This window comes from Anas acuta, chromosome 1 (assembly GCF_963932015.1).
Source record: "Anas acuta chromosome 1, bAnaAcu1.1, whole genome shotgun sequence".
NCBI lineage: Eukaryota > Metazoa > Chordata > Aves > Anseriformes > Anatidae > Anas > Anas acuta.
In genome coordinates, this window is record NC_088979.1 from 163,021,526 (window position 1) to 163,039,978 (window position 18,453).

The 18,453-nt window shown below is 37.0% G+C and overlaps 1 protein-coding gene across 4 annotated transcripts in view; it reads right to left on the minus strand.

The window, feature by feature from the left end:
• Positions 1 to 18,453, minus strand: part of PTPRQ (protein tyrosine phosphatase receptor type Q) — a 135,183-nt gene that overhangs the window by 41,278 nt on the left and 75,452 nt on the right. For 3 of the 4 annotated variants that reach the window (XM_068669098.1, XM_068669095.1, XM_068669094.1), the window contains exons 41-43: positions 17,673 to 17,814; positions 15,489 to 15,758; positions 6,051 to 6,383 (exon numbers count right to left, since the gene is read on the minus strand). In XM_068669098.1, the coding sequence (XP_068525199.1) occupies positions 6,051 to 6,383; positions 15,489 to 15,758; positions 17,673 to 17,814 (745 nt within the window). The remainder of the gene's footprint in view (positions 1 to 6,050; positions 6,384 to 15,488; positions 15,759 to 17,672; positions 17,815 to 18,453) is intronic. The other variant, XM_068669099.1, reaches the window with a different exon arrangement.

Here is an 18,453-nt window from a genome sequence, read left to right on the forward strand (position 1 = left end):
AACAGATTTGTATATAATGCCATAAATTTGCTCCATGGTGCCTTCTTTTTTTGTCTACTACAAAAAAGACAACTGTGACATATACCAGTGAACAGTGTGTTATAGAAGGCACAACAGATTTGTACATAATTCCTTGGCTTCATGGTGCTTTTTTTTTTTTTTTTTTTAATCTACCAGAAAAATAAATTACAACAATGATTAACACATATCAGCAAACAGTCTGTCAGAGAGTTTTATGAGGAAAATTTTAGTGTATACAAAGTTACTTAGCTTGTCAGGTAGAAAATATTAGGAAAATAAAAAATAGCACAGAAGGTATGTAACTATTAAAATTAGCTGTGAAGCCTCATGAGGAGAGATTTTGCACTGTGAAGGTGCACATTTTGCACCATGTTGGCAGAATAAAATGGGAAAAACTGGGAGTTGAGAAGGTGCTGTGAAGAGTTCAGGATATTGGATATAGGAGGTAGAGTTGTGTGCCGGGATTAGCAGGAATATACTAGACTTTGTAGGGAGGATCAAATTCTGCCATTGGAAGCAGTCCTCTAAAATAATGAATAGGATCAAACAACTGAATGAAGACTGTAACTGAGTGAACTATGTATGAAAGTACATAAGGGGTGGTGAAAACACTGTTCCCCTAAAAAATAGAATTAGAGCAAATTAAGGTTATTTTTCAGGTAATACATATGAGACTTGTTCAAACAGTGACTTTTACTGTGAATAGTGCTTTCAGTAACTGTGGTAGTGCTCGTATCTTCATCTCCAACTGAACTTTCTGAAAAACAGTATAAAACTGTATATAGTTTCTCAAGCCTTTGTTCATTTCCAAACCTACCTAGTTTCCACAGATAAACTTCCATTACTCTTTTATAGCATTAATGGAGTGTTTAATCTTTCTTTCTTTTCTTTTTTTTTTTTCCTTTTTTTCCCCCAAAACCAATTTACACTTATTCATTAGACGATGATGGCATGAAATGACTTTAAGCATAACGTAATGTACAAATTATCCAATCTGAATTATTTTATTTCCATATGCATGTTCTATTTGACACATTTTGAGATACTTTCAAGAAAATTCTAATTGAGCATACTGTACTTAGGGCACTGATCTAAAATACACGTAAGCATTAATACCTGATTTATTTTCATCATGAAAAGTAATATATCAGACATCAACTGAATGATACTAAAATTAAATATTTTCTGAAATAAGCTACATACTTAGGCAACTAGCAAACGAAATGTGTCTGAAGTGCCTCATGTTTTACAAAAAGCATCTTTCTAATAAATGTTTTGCTTCAGTAGGTAGCTGCCATATTCTGATTTAGGTTTGTTTGTGAAATGAAGCCAGTCAATACAAGTCCATGGTATCACTATACCCTTTCTCTTATAAATCACAGCAATTTACTCAGTAGAAATGACCTAGACTTATTCTCTCATTCCGCCATAATCCAATCACTTCCTCTCATAAGCACTTTTCTCCTGGTTTTCACAATAATGCATTTTCTGTAACTAATAACCATCATTTCCTGATTATCATGCTTCTATCCTTGCAGAGGAATGTGGGTCTTATGGAGGTCAGGGTCATCTTTCCCATCCATCTGTGTCCTGATGCTAAGGCAGCAGTTAAGTGTGTTAGCTTAAACATAAGTCTGGATAGCCCATCATTTAGGATAACCCTCAAAAATAAGTCTGAATAGTCCAGTCTTCTAACAGAAATTCATGAATTCATGCTTGCCAGTTTGGCTAAGGCCAGCCCTTTTTCCCAACAAAATTTAAGTGTGAGGCTAATTTATATCATTTTATAATTACCGAGGTTACTTTTACATAAATTGAAACATGTATATCTTATACTAGACCATACTTACTCTCCAATAATTAGTTCTAAGAGAATGAAAGGAACACAGAAAACCAAGTTCTCCCAGGCAAAATCTATCTGGTATACAGCCAAAGCTTTTCACTACACAGAAATATTTTTTGAAGTGTACCAAGCAACTGGGTATCAGCAGGGATTGGGAAAGAAGGTAGCATAACTCTCTGCCCCATGCATCTTTGTCCTATCCTTCATGGGACATTCTAACATCTGGGATTTTCCCTTGTATCTCAGTATATGCTGGCATTAGGAGACTTGGAAGTTTACCAAAAAGCCTTGCATTGTGTAACTGTATGAGATCCAAAATAAGTTCAATGATCTCACTGTCCTTCGTATACCAGCTAACATCCATCCTTCAAAGTGATTTTTCTCTTAGAAAGTATGAATTCAGCCAATCTTATTCTCCTTATAAACACAAAAATGAAACTTAGTGGAAGTGCAGGTATGAGGGAACAAAGTTTCCTTAGCTATGGAAAACATTTGTTGCCCTTTCCCTTACTGTGACACAGCACTATGATCTTCTGTACTGGTAACTATATAAATCTAAGTTATGTTGAAAATATTTCATCTTGCAAAGTAGATTTGGCTCTTAGGTAATCCATCAGCTAAGCCGTAACAGTGCCATCAAACTAGTTTATGAGGCAGTAGGACAGTTCCTGTGAGAATAATCTGCAAGACAGAAGACTGAATAGTTTATCTGACTGTGAGAACTGGACTGTACCGCATAACCTGTAACATTTTCCATGGCATAACACTATAACTTTCTTCAGGACAGAACGCTGCCATTATTTTTTGTTTGAAATGTGAAAGTGAGTTGAAGAATCTTAAAAATAATTCCATTAGCCTTAAGTTTACCTTCATAATGAACAACTGAACTGAAGAATTAAAGATCTTCACCTTTGTCATTGGATATTAACAATTATTAGCTTTTGCTGCTGTGGCACAACAGTCCAATACTCAACACTCGAAAATGTAAAGAATATTTTTACAGTTTCTGTTATGTATTTTTTGTTGTTGTTGTCAATATTTCATCTCTGTATATTCTTGGAACTGAGTCTAACAGCTTTTTGCTTAAATGTTGTAAACTCCTGAATATAACTATAGGCTTGAGAAAAACAAAAAATTTCTGAGTTCCCAATTATTTCTGAAGCAAAAACATTTGAGTATTATTTTATAACCAAGGTAACATGTGTGGTTTGTTTGTTTGTGTTTTTTTTTTTTTTTTTTGAAGCAATGTCTTACAGAGGCATTTCTATAAAATCAGAATGGTGGCTAACTTCTGCCCTCAAATCTGCAAACACAACTCCCATTGATTTTAGGGGCTAAGTACTCAGGCTATTTTACATAGCATCTAAGCACCCTTAAGCCCTAACAGACCATGTATATTGGCTGGGTACCAGCAGACTAATCCAGGGGATGCTTGGCTCAGTCCATGAGGGAGAGGAGAAGGGGAGCTACAGAGAGAGAGGAGAGGGGGAGCTACACCTGTTCTGTGGATGCACTCTACAGGGCTTCCCAGAGCACTGGACAAGTTTTTTTTGTTCACTCCCCAAATTTCTCTTCTCTGCTACAGAGAGTAACCTTTGCAAAGGAAAAAGAAGTAAAATTTCTTAGTCTATTTAATAATACCTTTACAGATGAGTCTGTCGGGTGCATAAGGTCAGGTAGCTTGAAACCTGCCTTTCACGAAGTCCAACCACTGCTCAGGGAGGGTCTTGGCGCTGCTGAAGCTGCCAGCTGGCTACCCAGCTGTGACATGCCTTGTTCCTCTTTTTTCCTCCTCAGCTGATTGCCATTGCCCCAGGAAAAAGACCAGCACCCAGACATATCTGGAATACTGCCCATGCTCCCTTGACTCTGGGGCAGTATGTTTTATAGGCAGTTCATCTCTCTATGTGTCATTGATTTAGTTCACAGGTAATGCGTTGCTGCTCTCTTCTCTCACTATAGACACAGGCCAGGGGCCACTCACATCTGGGCTGGTGGAACTTAACTTCTAGAAATGTTTTTAAACAGGCTAATAGAGCACACTGGAAACCTAGTGCTGAGAACAACACCGCATCCGCATGGAAATGGTTTGCACAGTCAAGTGAGGCTTTTCTGCTTTTAACTTCCAACTCCTCAGTGAGACTGATAAGAAACTAAACTAATTATTATAAACTAATTGTTATAAACCAAACTGGCACTGTCTGGACAGGAAATCATAAAGATGATCCTATCTTTATGTGATCACGTATGTTTTGATTATCTGTCTCTCTGTCTGCTTTAAATCCCTACCTTTCCTAAGTTCAGCAATATTTTTTGGAAGAAAAGTATTCGCATGGACATGGACCTATTGGACTGAGTCCACAGGAGGGCCACAAGGATGCTCAGGGGGCTGGAGCACCTCTCCTTTGGGGACAGGTGGAGAGAGGTGGGGATGTTCAGCCTGGAGAAGAGAAGGCTCCAGGGAGAACTTATAGTGGCCTTCCAGTACTTAAAGGGGGCCTACAGGAAAGCTGGGGAGGAACTTTTTAAAAGCTCATGTAGTGATAGGACAGGAGCTAATGGCTCTGAACTGAAAAAGCTTGATTTAGATTAGGCATTAGGAAGAAATTCTTCTCTCAAAGAGTGGTGAGGCACTGGCACAGGTTGCCCAGAGAAACTGTGGATGCCCCGTCCCTGGAAGTGTTCAAGGCCAGGCTGGATGGGGCTTACAGCAATCTGATCTTGAGGGAGGTATCCTTGCCCATGGCAGGAGCGTTGGAACCAGATGGTCTTTAAGGTTCCTTCCAACCCAAACCATTCCATGATTCATTCCATCTCAGCGGCTGAGATCGATCTAATAGTACAAAATGTCTCAGAACTTCTGGCTCACAAGTTGCACAGCTTCTGTTAGCTAATTTTTTGTTCCATCTGGAGTCATATGTTTCTTTTTTTTTTTTTTTTTTTTTTAACTTTCATTCATAATATTGTATTTATTTACATCCCTCCAAAAAACACTGGACAAAGAGTCAGCACACATGAGAATGACTCCATAGCTGATTCCAGTACTTTTCAGTCCAAAGGACTGCTTCTGCGCTCTGTATGAAAAATGAGTTGTTGTGAAGTTCACTTTTATGGTGTCAGAATCTATGTATGTTTGGGCTTAGAATTTCTCTATTGTATTTTCTCATCTGCAAATGAAGATGAAAATTTTCTTTACCTGGCAGAAAAATTATGAGGTATTTAAGGACAGATGTATTTAAATACAATGTTACTGCACAGAGAGTGGACAGATACCATGAGGAACAAATAAAAAAGCTTTCTGCATTCAGATAACATGATTGTTAAAACATGAACAGAACAAAGTAAGTTGGTAGACCACTGAATAGTCCTTGGTACACAGCTATTTAATTCTTTGGTCTCTACTAAGATTACTAAGTGAAAGAGGAATGGAGTGAAGGAGCTGTGATTTAGTTGGGCCACTCATGGTGGATCTCTTTTGCTCCACACAGACCAAAGGCCAGATCTCAAATGTGCTCTGACCTAGGCAGGCTGTGGACTGGTAGGAAAGGTTATATGTCCCCATGTCAACGACCTAAATAATTTATGTTTCATGTCCTTTTGTCTCAAATATCTAGTGACAACATATCTGTGACAATTAACTCCTCTTTGGAAACTGAAACCTCAGCTGAGGCATGTCAGCCCCATGGCTACTCTGATCTGCAATCTCGTTAGGTAGACAATGGTATTGAAAAGAAATCTGAATTCCTCTGAAAATACTCTTTATATTCTTCTGACAGGAATGTACAGCAGAACTTCAGAAAAGTGTTATTTCATTCCCACTTACTTAATAATGAATAACTTCATTCCTACATATGAAGATGAATTGAAAACAGCAGATCAACCCAAAGTAGAAAAAAATCAGATTTACCAACTCTAGAGGCAGACGAGGGCTGAGAAATTAAATTGCTGCTGAGCAAACAGTATATATAATATAGCAAGTAAAAGGTATTAAAATCTGAAGTAGTGTGAAGAACACATACCTACCAAATGATTTAAATCATATTTTGTACTTGAAGAGTTGCAAGAAAACCAGTATTATAGGTCTATGAAGAAATAACTTCTAATAAGTGTTCTTGATTATTTACATGACCACATTGTTATACATATTGTAATAGCAATATTACATATGACAAACATCCTTACTTACAGCCAGGAAGTGTTTGTGTAGAAATCCAAGGTGAAGAACTGCCATAACCAACATTCGTACTGGCAGCAACTGCAAATCTGTACCATCTGTATTTTTTTAGTCCATACACAGTCTCTTCTATCTTGTCATCCATCACGTTTTCATATAAATATTGATGCATCTCATATTCAATACATCCCTTAATTTCCCAGTCGCTGCAGTGGATGGACTGTAGCTGTGTGGTAATCTTGTAGTTTTGAAAGTAGCCAAAGATAGATTTTGGTGATCTCCAGTTCAAGGTCACACTTGTTGATTGCACATTGGAAAAAACAATATCCCTGGGAGCACTAGGAACTAGAAATTAAAACACATGTAAGATATACAACAGGGACAGGGGAGGTTTAGGCTGGATGTTAGGAAAAGTTTCTCTACCAAGAGTGTAGTCTGGAACAGGATTGCCAGATAAATGGTCATGGCACCGAGCTGCTGGAGTTCAAGTAGTGCTTGGACAAGGCTCTCAGACATCGGGTCTGATTTTTGGTGGTCCTGTGTAGAGCCAGGAGTTGGACTCAGTGATCCTTGTGGTTTTCTTCCAACTCAGAATATTCTATGATTATATGATATCTTCATTTGAATGATTTTTTATTTTTTTTTTCAACTATAACCCTTTTAACCAGTGTTTTTAAAATATTTTAATAAGCACATCTGGTGAACCAGATTCAAGTTCCTATAGTTAATAAGGAGCAATTCCATTGGTGTAACCTACACCAAACATATATAGATGGGAAACGTGTACTATAGCTTTTGAAAAAGGCAAATACTTTTAAATGTGGCATGCAAGGCAAGCTTTGAGAGGTGTGACATTGCTGTTACTACATTTGGGGTTATGTCTCTACTTGTGGAGGGAGCATCAAGCGAAGTTATTTTTGACCTACGCACAGCATCTTACTGCTCTTGCTAACTGAGATTCCTCACCTCTCACTTAGAAATACTCATTTATAACCCTCTCTCTTTGTAACACATGAAGTCCTCAAACAACACCTCCAGGTTTCATTTTGAGTCCTATTTCACCTTCTGAATGAAAAGTATCAATACATACATAATGTAGCTGTTTTACAAACTGTTCAGTAAACTAAAACTAAAAAATAAAAAATAAAAAAATATTTTTTTGTTTAAAAAAAGCAGGAACAATTAAATAACACGGCAATACAAGGCAAAAAACAAACTTGCACATAAAGTTTGCTTCCATGTATTTAAATGCATATGTATACATGGGTATGCACAGATTTATATTCATGTGCATGGAGACAGAAGTAGGGTATAGATACACACACACACATTTATCCATATCTATATTAAGACAACAGTGTACTCTCAGCTCTTGCAGACTGGATGCAACATATGGTTTTGTGCTATATCAAATAGTCATACAGTAAGCTAATATTATCTCTAAGACCCTCTGTAAGATAATACTAATACTCTATGGCAAAAACTGTGCAGAGAAATCAGCTCAGAAATCATTTTGCACACTTAGCTTTAAAGAGTGCTTTAGCCTTTTGGGGGGAAGAAGTATCTCTGGTAAAAGAAAACACATGATATATCCTCAAACTGAAACTGAAGAAGCCCCAAGGCTTACATAAAGAATAAAAGGATCCAAAGCCCATGTTACTGGGGAAGAAAGAGAAAAGTTTTTTTTTTTCTTTCCTTTTTTTTTTTTTTCAGCCTTATGGTAATGTCTGACCTCAGCTTCCATCCGCAACAATTTGTTCATAAAACATCATCATAATGTAACAAGCTGAAGCCTTATCACTAAATGTGAATATTTAACAAGAAAGAGATGTAGATTCAGAGTCAAACCAAGCTCTAACAATGAAAAAGTTGAGAAATCCAAACCCCTTCAAATGAGCCCAAAGAAGGTGGAGCCTACAGGACAGAGGGCAGACACAGTAGCTGTGGGGACTTCCTCTGTCACAGTGCATAGTAGCCCCAGACGCTCCCTGCCTACTGAGCAGCCTACTAAGTAGACACAGACCAATAGCTAACTGTCAAAAAAAGTCTCTGTCACTTCCAACTTTCATCATAATACTCCATAATATCAAAATCAAAATTGTTTTGCTCTGTTGTTATTACCATGTAGAGAAGCAAAGTACAGGAAGTAGTAAATAAAACCAGGTAGAAACCTTTTTGCTTAATCACAATTTTGGAGAGGCAATATTCAATTTATTCACTTTGGAAGAGACATAAGCACTGCAATATTTTCTTAATAGTTCTATAAACTATATTTGCTACTTATGCAAATTACTAGTTTATCCACTAGTTGTTGGAAGATAAAGGCACAGAAATGTTCAATAATTTTTATGAAAATTTTGTATCCTTCTTTAAAAAATCATGTACTCTATTAGAATATAGGCTGTTAATATCTGTTCAGATACTGCAGAGAATATTAATTGTACACACTCCATTATGACGGCAATAAAATTTGATATAGAATGGATGAAGTCATTTGACTGAAATAAAAGTTATCACCAAGTCTTACCCTGAACTTGAATTAAAATATATTTAAGACCCAATGCTATACATTCCAGGAAGTGAAAAATCAAGAGTCAGATATTCAAAGACATCAGATCAGATCCAAACTAAGATAATTGAAGAAAATTTCATCCTCCTCCTCAGTCAGAAGAGATTACTCTTTTTTTTTTTTTTTTAAGGAATATGACCTAATCATCCTGGGCACATGACTAGGAGCTTCTGTTTTGATGGGAACACCCATCATTGGATGACTTGGAATAAAAATGTGAAAGGAAACAACATGGAGATCAAAACAACTGGCCCTAATACCTCTTAGTCTACCACCATTAACTTCCATCTGCTGAAAACTGATTATTGAACAAGACTCCCATTTAAATGGAAGACAGGATTAAATACTGAAAAAAACACCCTGCATGGAGCTTAAAGCTTTCTGCCTGGGGATAGGAAAAATGATTCAATATATTCTGATGCCTCTTCACCACAAGATTTTAAGCAGAGCAGGTTTTAAAGAGCAACATAGATCTTACCATAAGCAAGGATTCTGGTAGAAAAGCAGAACCACAAGTGTCTGTCTGAACATAATAAAGGGAAAACTTACAAACAGGGGTTTGGGATAAAGTACATAACAACTGCTTAATTGCTGAGTGCCAAAAGGAAGGTGGAAATATATACCCATTACCAATGTACAGCTGGTAAATCCACGTCTGGCACAACTACAGTCTCTGTGCATCTAAAACTAGACAGGTTGAAGATGTGAGTTGCTGGTAGAAGTCATGTGCTAGCCAGCATGGTGGGCTTTCCTTCTCAAGGAGAGTATCCTGGTCTCCCAGTTTCAACAGGGTTGATGCTATTTTGAAGACCTGAGAGCTAACAATGCTGTAGTAAAGGCAGAAAAGATGCTTGGCTGTTTAATAGAACTACAAATTGTTTCAGGAAAAATAACAGTGGCTGTGATTTGTGGGTTCTCACACACCACTATGGTCTAATAATGTCAGTCTCTTCAAGCTCTCCATGTACCTGGTGGGAAGAGACAAACTCCCATAGAGCAGGGGAAAGAAGGGAGGGAAGAAAAACTGTTTATCTTTCCATCTGTTACCTAGAGAAGGGTTCTTTTTCCCACTGACTACAGGGGGAGCCCATAAAAACTACTCTCACAAGGCTGGAGATAATCTCTGTGATTATCCCAGTGAGTAATACTACAGCAAACCCACCATTTTGAAAGATAAGATTGCAGGTATAAACACAACAGATATATTAGACAGAGACAACTTACATACAAAAGCATTTATTTCTATTTTATGTCATCCCCCCATTTTTTTTTTTTTATTTCCCAGTTTACTAAGACACATATTTGCAAACTATTTCTAAATATTTCTACAAAAAACCTACTCAGTATACTCAGTAGAAGACACAGGAAAGTTTTCTGTGTCAGCACCTAGACAGATCTTTAAAATGGAATCAGAACCTTAAAATCAGCTTAAAATCTAGTTCATTTTATCTCATTTCTTGAATAGAAAAATGAACTGTAAATGTGTTTTTTGTTAGAGGAAATGAAAAGCTGAGATCTGAACCTGGAGTAAATCTCAAGGGTGCTGAGAGGGCCACAGCGAGGAGCAGTGACACCCAGTGGCACAGTCTCTCTTGCACTTGATGACTGTGTTCTACGAGACAATTTCAAGACAACTATGCTATTGGGTTACAGATACAAAGAGGATTACAATTACTCCAGCATGGAGAATCAGATTTCCATTCCTCAAGAATGACTAAAATTCCCCCAACTTCTTCTCTCCACAGATGGTACTGATTTGAACAAACCATTCCATGCTTCCTAGAGTAATCATGCAGCTTGTTTAAATTTTCTAAACATGACTCAACTATGATGAAGTGATCACTGTTCACACTAAAAGCATCTGAAGCCAAAAATTGTATCTGTGAATTATTCTTTCAGATTAAATTGGAACTGTAACAAAGACTTATCTATCTGCTCAAAGATACTCCTACTTTGTTATGAGCCTAAAAGAAACTATTATTCTTCCTGACTTCCAGAAAAGTGCATTTAAAGAAAAAAAAAAACTTGAAAAGATGTGCTTGGGGTTGTCTAGGTCACAAATTGTCCATATCTGTATCCTGATTACTTTGTGGGAATTCTAGTGCTAATCGCATATTTAAATTCCCTGTGAATCATGGGTAGGATCCCTTAAGTTCATCATCATTCAACCAAGAGTCTTTCCCTATCCACTTATATTGCATTTGCTCTAATTCATTTACCTTTGGGTGTGAGGAGGTTTTCAAAGTCTGTAATTTTTGGTGCAATGTACTCTATAGTTTTCAATTTAATAGCTTTTAATTCAGTTTCTGAAAGCCAGCCAGGATGCAGGCAGAGAGGCTGGCTGTGAAACGCTGGTAATTCCGTTTCTGGACAGGAGGAGGAACAAGGTATTTTCAGGTTCATCCACCATTGTTCACATGATGGCCAAACTCCAAGGAAAAGTGCCTGGAGCCAGATCCACATGGGATTTTAAGCTCCTAAAACCTATTTACGTGCCTGAACTCCTACTGAAGTTGACAGGAAGTTAAGCACCTAAATAGAAGTTACTTTCACAGATCTTGGCCCCGTTTCCCTATGCTCGTCTGGCTGCAATGCTAATCAGCCCTTCCAAAGTTGGCAGACTGCTCTGAGATTAACTTTTTATTTGAGAACCTAAATGAAAGGAAATTCCTGGTAGAAAGGGCACCTGATTGCACAAAAACTCAGATAAAGTTGAACTGGGCCAGTGGAACTAGTTTAAAGCAACAGAAACACTTGGTAGAAAAAATCTTATTTGCATTGCAAAGATAACCTAAGGGCAGCAAAGGACACACAAAAAAATCTACTGAGAAAAGCGAGCAGTTATGGCTTTCCATAAAGACTTCTGTGGAAAGCAATGACTACAGCTGCGCGGGCCGGGAACAGAAGACAGTAATATGATATGGCATAGTTCCTAACGAAGCTAATAAAAAAACTCTGCCTACAGAACAGCTGCTTGTAGCTGGAGTTTGGATTAAAAGAACAGCGGCAGCCTAGAAGTCTGTTGGGTGGTATTAAGAGCATCAACATGAGGAAAGTGAAGAACAAAGTAGAACAGAGAGCAGTGGGCACACAATGAAATAATCTTCAGAAAATTGAGGTATTGGAAAAGCAGACTAATATTCCATATTGCTTATCTCTATTAATTTTTGAAAGCTTTGTTACCCCAAGGAGTTTCCTGAGTTAAGCTGATATCCCTGATGATACTAAATACTACTCTAGTATGGACTGCTAACTCCTTGTGAGATAAGGTCCTGCTTGGTATGAACAAGGACATTGAAAATAGGCCCCAGATGATTTTACTAACATAAAAATGTAAAAAACTGTAGACTATTTTTCCCATGACTTGGGACTGATACTATCAGACATGCTTTAAAGGAAATTGCACAGTTGAGAACATGTATTTAAAAACCCTCCTTGAACTAGATCTCTGAGTCCCTAGCACATTAGAAAATTCAATATCTAACTGTGGGGTCTAAGGAATGAAAGACCAAGTCTTACATATCTAAGGATAAATGCACACCTCAAAGCTAAGCTTAGAAAAGTAGTGAATAACTATCAGTATTCTTGAGTCTTAAATTAAATAAAGAATGCCCAGCTTACCAACAAAGTGGACTACTGTTTACTTTTCAGTAAACAACATATTTGACCTCAAAATGCTTTCAACATCAGCTTTGTATGTATATCTTGCTACCATTTTTTTTATGTTCTGAGTTGACCTAGTCCTTACAAAAAAAGTTCCTTCACCCTACGCTATATGATTTTTCTATTCTTATCCAACTTCTTATAAAAATAACATCAATGCAATTTCATTGGCAGCCACCAACTGATTGTTTCATTTGTCTAGAGAAGACCTGACATCAACATCAAAGCCATTAACTTACATTTGGACATATCAACTAATGAGAAAATCTAAAAAAAGCTCCACGCTATTAAGAAAGTAAAGTCTGGAAAAGAAAGCAGTTCCAGTCATCTTGGAAAGAAGTGTTTCGAAGATTCTTAGTCATGATTCACCCCTTGTTTTTGTGATGCTTCTGCTTTAATACATATTGGAAATGTGAGTTGATTTGAACATGTGAAACATACTTATCTGTAGTAGTGATATAGAACAAAGTTCTTCCATTTTCCATACTGAGACTCTACAACAAGTGATTCCTCTGGATAACCAGGCCAAAACACTGCACTTCCACATCATGCTTGGGACCCTCAGGACTGCTTTAAAGTACTAAATTAAATGATTTTTTCAGTGCATTAGGGACATCTGTAGTTCTTTTTACAAGCTAATGAAGAAATTAATGCAACCCCAACTCCTAGAGCTGCCATGTTCTATGAAAAGAATATATGGTGGTAGAAACAGACCATTTCTTTGGGTATGAAGAAGGTTTTAAGCCCATGCTACATTTTGCGTTCCTCACAAGCCTAAATGAGAAAGCTGATCACATTTTCTAGTAAGCATTTCCAACTCAGAGGTACAAAACTGGAATATTTATAGGTTCACTTATTTAGAGACTTATTAGAGAATAAACATGTTTTAGCACAAGTAACAACAGATTATGTTAACTTGCCAGCTCCACATCAGATGACCTAAGAAACTTTCCTATTAACAATCCTTTTAGGCACTCCTCTTTTTCATCCACAAAGCATACTTCTGTGTACAGCTGCAATTTAAAATAGGCCAGCAAAATTAAGCTCAGATTAAATTAAAAAATGTCTCTTGGACAATTTCCTAGCAATATTTCATTTAAATGGAAGTTATGAATGAATCTCTGTTTAGCAGAAAACAAATAGTAAGGACTGTAACCATAGTACAATGTGGTCCTCAACCTGTTCCAAGATTCTGTGTTCAGTTATAATATTAAGTAGGACCAGTAGTAATGAAAGAAAAAGTACTCTGCACATGTTAATTGTATGCTCAACATGGTTAATATTTCCAGAGAATAATAATAAGTACAAGAAAAATCGAAATTTAAAAAAATTGACAGCAGCTGCAGTTTTCTTTTGGTTGTTTATACTTCAACTCCCAAGTGGCTTTTTAGTTCTTTTATTTTTCTTCTTAACTGAATGGCAATTACACTAGCCCCAGACTAGTGTAATTCTGAGCTACCTGAAGCTGCACAGCTTTACTAAGTCTTTCTGAGAACTATCCTACTAATTTATAGATCTTTTTCCCTTCTAAAAATTCAACCCTAATGAAATTTAATTTTAATGTATGCATTTTCTTGAAAATAATCCAAGGGTAGCTATTCAGTCATAATATTCCAAATCATTTTTTTCATGTGTGCTTGCTATATTGTCTTTCATATATCGCATAGTATTTTTAAACACAAAGTAGTATTACCACTACAAAGTTGACAGTTTTTGTAACATACTGCAGCCTGGCAGAAGTGGTTTACCATGACAATGGAGCTAGATTAGACACAAAACACTACTAATCTCCTCATAAATTTAATCTTCATGATTCGAGTTTAATTTTACCCATTTATGAACAAGATTACCTAAAAAAAAAAAAAAAAAAAAAGTCAAATAATCTTGGTAAGAATGTAAAGGTCAAACACTATGCAGTGAGACACTGAGCCAAATTCGATTTCACTTTATGTCAGAAATAAATGCATTGTCAGTGACTCAGTGCTGGCTACATATTCTGTGACTAATCTTAGACCACCATAAATAAGAAGCTGACAACAGCTATAAAACTGTTTCCATTCCCAACCATGAATCTCCAGTTCATAGTATCCAGTCACCAGAAAACAATTCATGCAAACACACAGTAAAGGAAATGTCCTAATAATAACTAGTTTGCTGTAAATATGACTAAGCAACAACCTGTAACCCAAATACTGAAACAGCAAGAAAGAGTTTGTGCAGTGTATGTACCAAAAAAAAAAAAAAAAAAGTGTTGTAGTATAAACCCTTCACTCAGACAACTCTTAGTGATAAGATACATCAGCCACGTGTTGTTAGAAAATAAGACTGTTTTTGTTTTATTTTCTCCTGCTAGTACAACTCTACATAATGTAGACCACAACAGGCTAGTAGTTTGTCTTTCAAGCTCATGGCTAATACCACATCCACAGTTTTTTTCCAGGCTTTCCTCAAGCACTAATTAACATCCAACCCCAAATTCCTCAGAAATTGCATCAGCTTTCACAGGTGCCAGGCTTCTTTGACACTAGCAGCAGCCTTTCTCTGCCTTCCATGAAGTAGGCAACCCAGGAAGCCTCCTGTTCTCATCTGTACCGGAGGGTACAGATGAGAACAGATGTACAGACCTATAAACCTGTCTCCAAAACTTTCTGGTTTTGGATGAGTCCAGTTTTAATCAGTCATTGGCTTGCTAGTCTGGGCACCCATCCTCAGTTTCAGTCTTACTGTAGCTCTGAGTCAGGACTGATTTTTCACCATCTAAAGGGTGGAGAGTTACAACTGCAACTCAGAAGTGTTCTTAGGTGCATGCTCACATACATCCATGTTCAGCACAGCAGTTAACCTCAGTACATATTTCCAGCCACTGCTGTAAGATATAAGCATGGTTATCTCTAATATTTAAAAATGCTTCCTTCAAAAGAGGATTTTGAACCCTGTCAATGGACAGAAGTTTCTGAACCAACAAGAGGAAAGATGACCCAGATAGAGTTCATAAATCTCCAATAAGACAGAAAGGATGGGACTCATTGTATTCTAAAAAAGGAGAAAGAAGAAGCCCTGTTTCTTCCCTTCCACTATTAGAATCAAGTTTAGAAAAAAAAAAAAAAAAAAAAAAAAGGAGGATTTACCTGCCTGTAGTGAAGCAGGTATTTTGGGTCTGCTTGCCTCTTGGTTATCATTTAAATTAAACAAAAGAATTAGCTTCAGTAATTTGTTACCTCTTTCTGGAAGTGTACTGGCATTGCATATCTGTTCTTCACCATCACCAGCAGATGTTGCAGCTTTTATTTTAAAATGGTAAGAAATATTAGAAAACAGATTTCTAAAAATATGCAGCGTATCATAAGATGAAAAATTTGTAGAACTTCCTTCAACAGTTATGATGTAATGAGTAATCACACCGTTGGATGAAGCAGGGGGGTCCCATTGCACTAGGATCGATTGCCAACTCATTGCAATACAGCGAACATTCTGGACAACATCTGGGACTTAAAAGATACACATACACTAGAGGTTAATACTCAGACACAATTTAAATTGTACTCACAGAACAATATAATTGGAGAAGCAGCCATAATATCATAGACAGGGTTAAACATTCCAGAGGCAAACAAATAGGTATTGTAATAGAAATGTGTTGAAAAAACAAAAATATGTCTTTGTTCTTATTATATGGTTCATTTCTGAATAGCATGAACATGAGTGATGCAAGTACTTGGCATAGAAGAGGCCATCTATCTGTCTTTTTCCTTGTTGTGTACTCCAGTTTTGTTTTCTCATCTTATATTTCCCTACGTTTTTGTAATCAAAATGTAGTAGAACATACACAGTAGTGTGAAACTCATACACTCCACAATAGCATCAACAGCAGAAATTTCTTTTTGTCTCTTAGCTCTGTTTCTTTTAGACACTGAATCATCTCTCACTGTCCTTTCAGCTGAGGCATGACCTGCACATAAGTCACTATGCAGGCTTTAGAGCTTCCGTTATCAAAGCTATTGCCCAATGCTCCCCACCTCCTTGCTGGATCTAGTAGGAGAAATTTTTAATGCTTATAAAAATTTAATAAAAGGTATCAAATATTAAACTCATGCTTAAAATAGAGCATTTACATGTGAACAATTGATTAAATAGAACAATGTATTGTATCTCAGAAAAGGCTAAATTGCTGGCTGTACCAGCTAAGAAAAAGTGAATACATAATCTGGGGTGGCCCTGCTTATCTCCTCTACTGAAACACATCCAGGAATCCATAAAATAGTGAAAGGACTGTTACTGAGGAAACAGATATAAAGGGAAACATGTTAACTATCACTGCACAAAGGTAGATGAATCTCTTTAAAACTATTGTCTTTTCCCTTTGAAGAATAGTCTTTTCACAAAATCTGAGAAAAAGATTAAAAATGGCTAGACCACACTTCCATGGGCAATGTCTCTCCAGCACTCCTGAAGAAAGTACCAGGGGAATGGATTGTCAGTGATGGAATGAGACAACTGAGGGGTGACTGTGGCTCTTAGGTAGCACAGACTCCAGCTGCAGGGATCCAACAGCCAACATGAACCAGTTTAGTGATGGTCCAGATTTTTCATGGTGTTCTAAAAGCTGACTACAATAAACAGCATTTTTTCTTTTTCCAAAACTGATGTTTTGTCAACTCTGGAAATAATATTTCACTGGAAGTGTGATCTTGAAAAATCGTAGTCACCATTTGGAACCTTTTGATATTTCCTCTACTTCCTCTGCTATCAGTGTAAAGGAACTTGGGAGATCAGACATGGCCCCCTATGACATGACCCAGTCCTCCAGTTTTGACAGCACTTGTACAGTAGAACAGCATGGCACATGACAAAATTCCATGTAATTAATTAACTAAATCAGTTACATCGCACAGCCCTCTCCAGTTGTAAGGAAGAAAAAGATGTAACAAATTACGTGTTTAATTAGAGAATTGTTACCCTTCCTAAAATAAATAACCAAAAATTGTAAAAAATTATATGTTTAATAGATTTTCCAGTTCATTTGCCAATCTTTTGTCCAGTTGCTTTTAGTACTGCTAAAGTTTCAGTTATTTCCACAGGGATCTGAACTATTGCTTTGATCTGCAAAGTCTGATATCTATCTAATTTTCCTCCCTTTATCTGTGATGCTATTAAAAGATTTATAGTAGCTATATAAGCTTCTCATTTCAGATGAGGACATTTCTAATTCTACACTTCCGACATCAAACTTCAAGCCCAGTCTACCCAGTACAATAGGAATGGGAATTGGTGTTACAGAAGCAGAAGACAATGAGATAGTGTTACGTTACACTTTATTTGGAGAGAAGAGGAAGGCTGCTGTTCAGTAATACAAGGAAAATCCACACAAACAAAACTGCAGCTCACAAAATGTTACATCTAACCTGATTCCATCGTTGTAAATTGGACAGCATTGCTGAACTGATTGCCGTTCCCAAGTCTGGTAAATGCAGATACACTGATAAGGTAAGTGCTGAATGGTTCTAATCCAACAAGGTTTGCCTCATTGTCTGAACCTGAAACATTCTTAAAGAGGAAAAAATATTAGTACATGATTAATCTTTGTGAACATTGTTGGCCTCACCTCGAACATGCTGAAACAAAGAGATTTAGAGCTAGAGTCTTGCTATAGTTTTGCTACAGGTTATTTAGAGCTATAGTCTTTCCTCTTCTACTCTCAGTAGCTTTCAGTCAGACAAAGTAGTCCCTGAGCTCAACTAAAAGGAATGCAGGGTCAAATTCTTCCTTCCCTTTCTCCTCTCCCTCTTTCAATGTAGCTTGTGAGGAAGATATGCCAAAGGATGGTATCATAATTACATAGCACTTTTAGAACAGATTAACTCCATGTATGTCTTTCTTTTTTCTTTTTTCTTTTTTTTTTTTTTTTCACCAATACTGAGAACTCTTGTTACCTCTGCTCCACCTTATCAACCTCCTCTCACCCTCTACTTCTTCTACTTTCTTACTACATGTCTTCAACGAAAAAGGTCATGGGTCATAGCTCAATATTTCCCTCACTTTACCTGAGTCAGACACACAGACTGATGAAGAGCTACAACCCAAAGTTTGGTTCCTCATAGCAATTTTTCAGAGAATCACAGAATCACAGAATGGTTAAAGTTGGAAGGGACCTCCGGAGGTCATCTGATCCAATCCCCCTGCTCA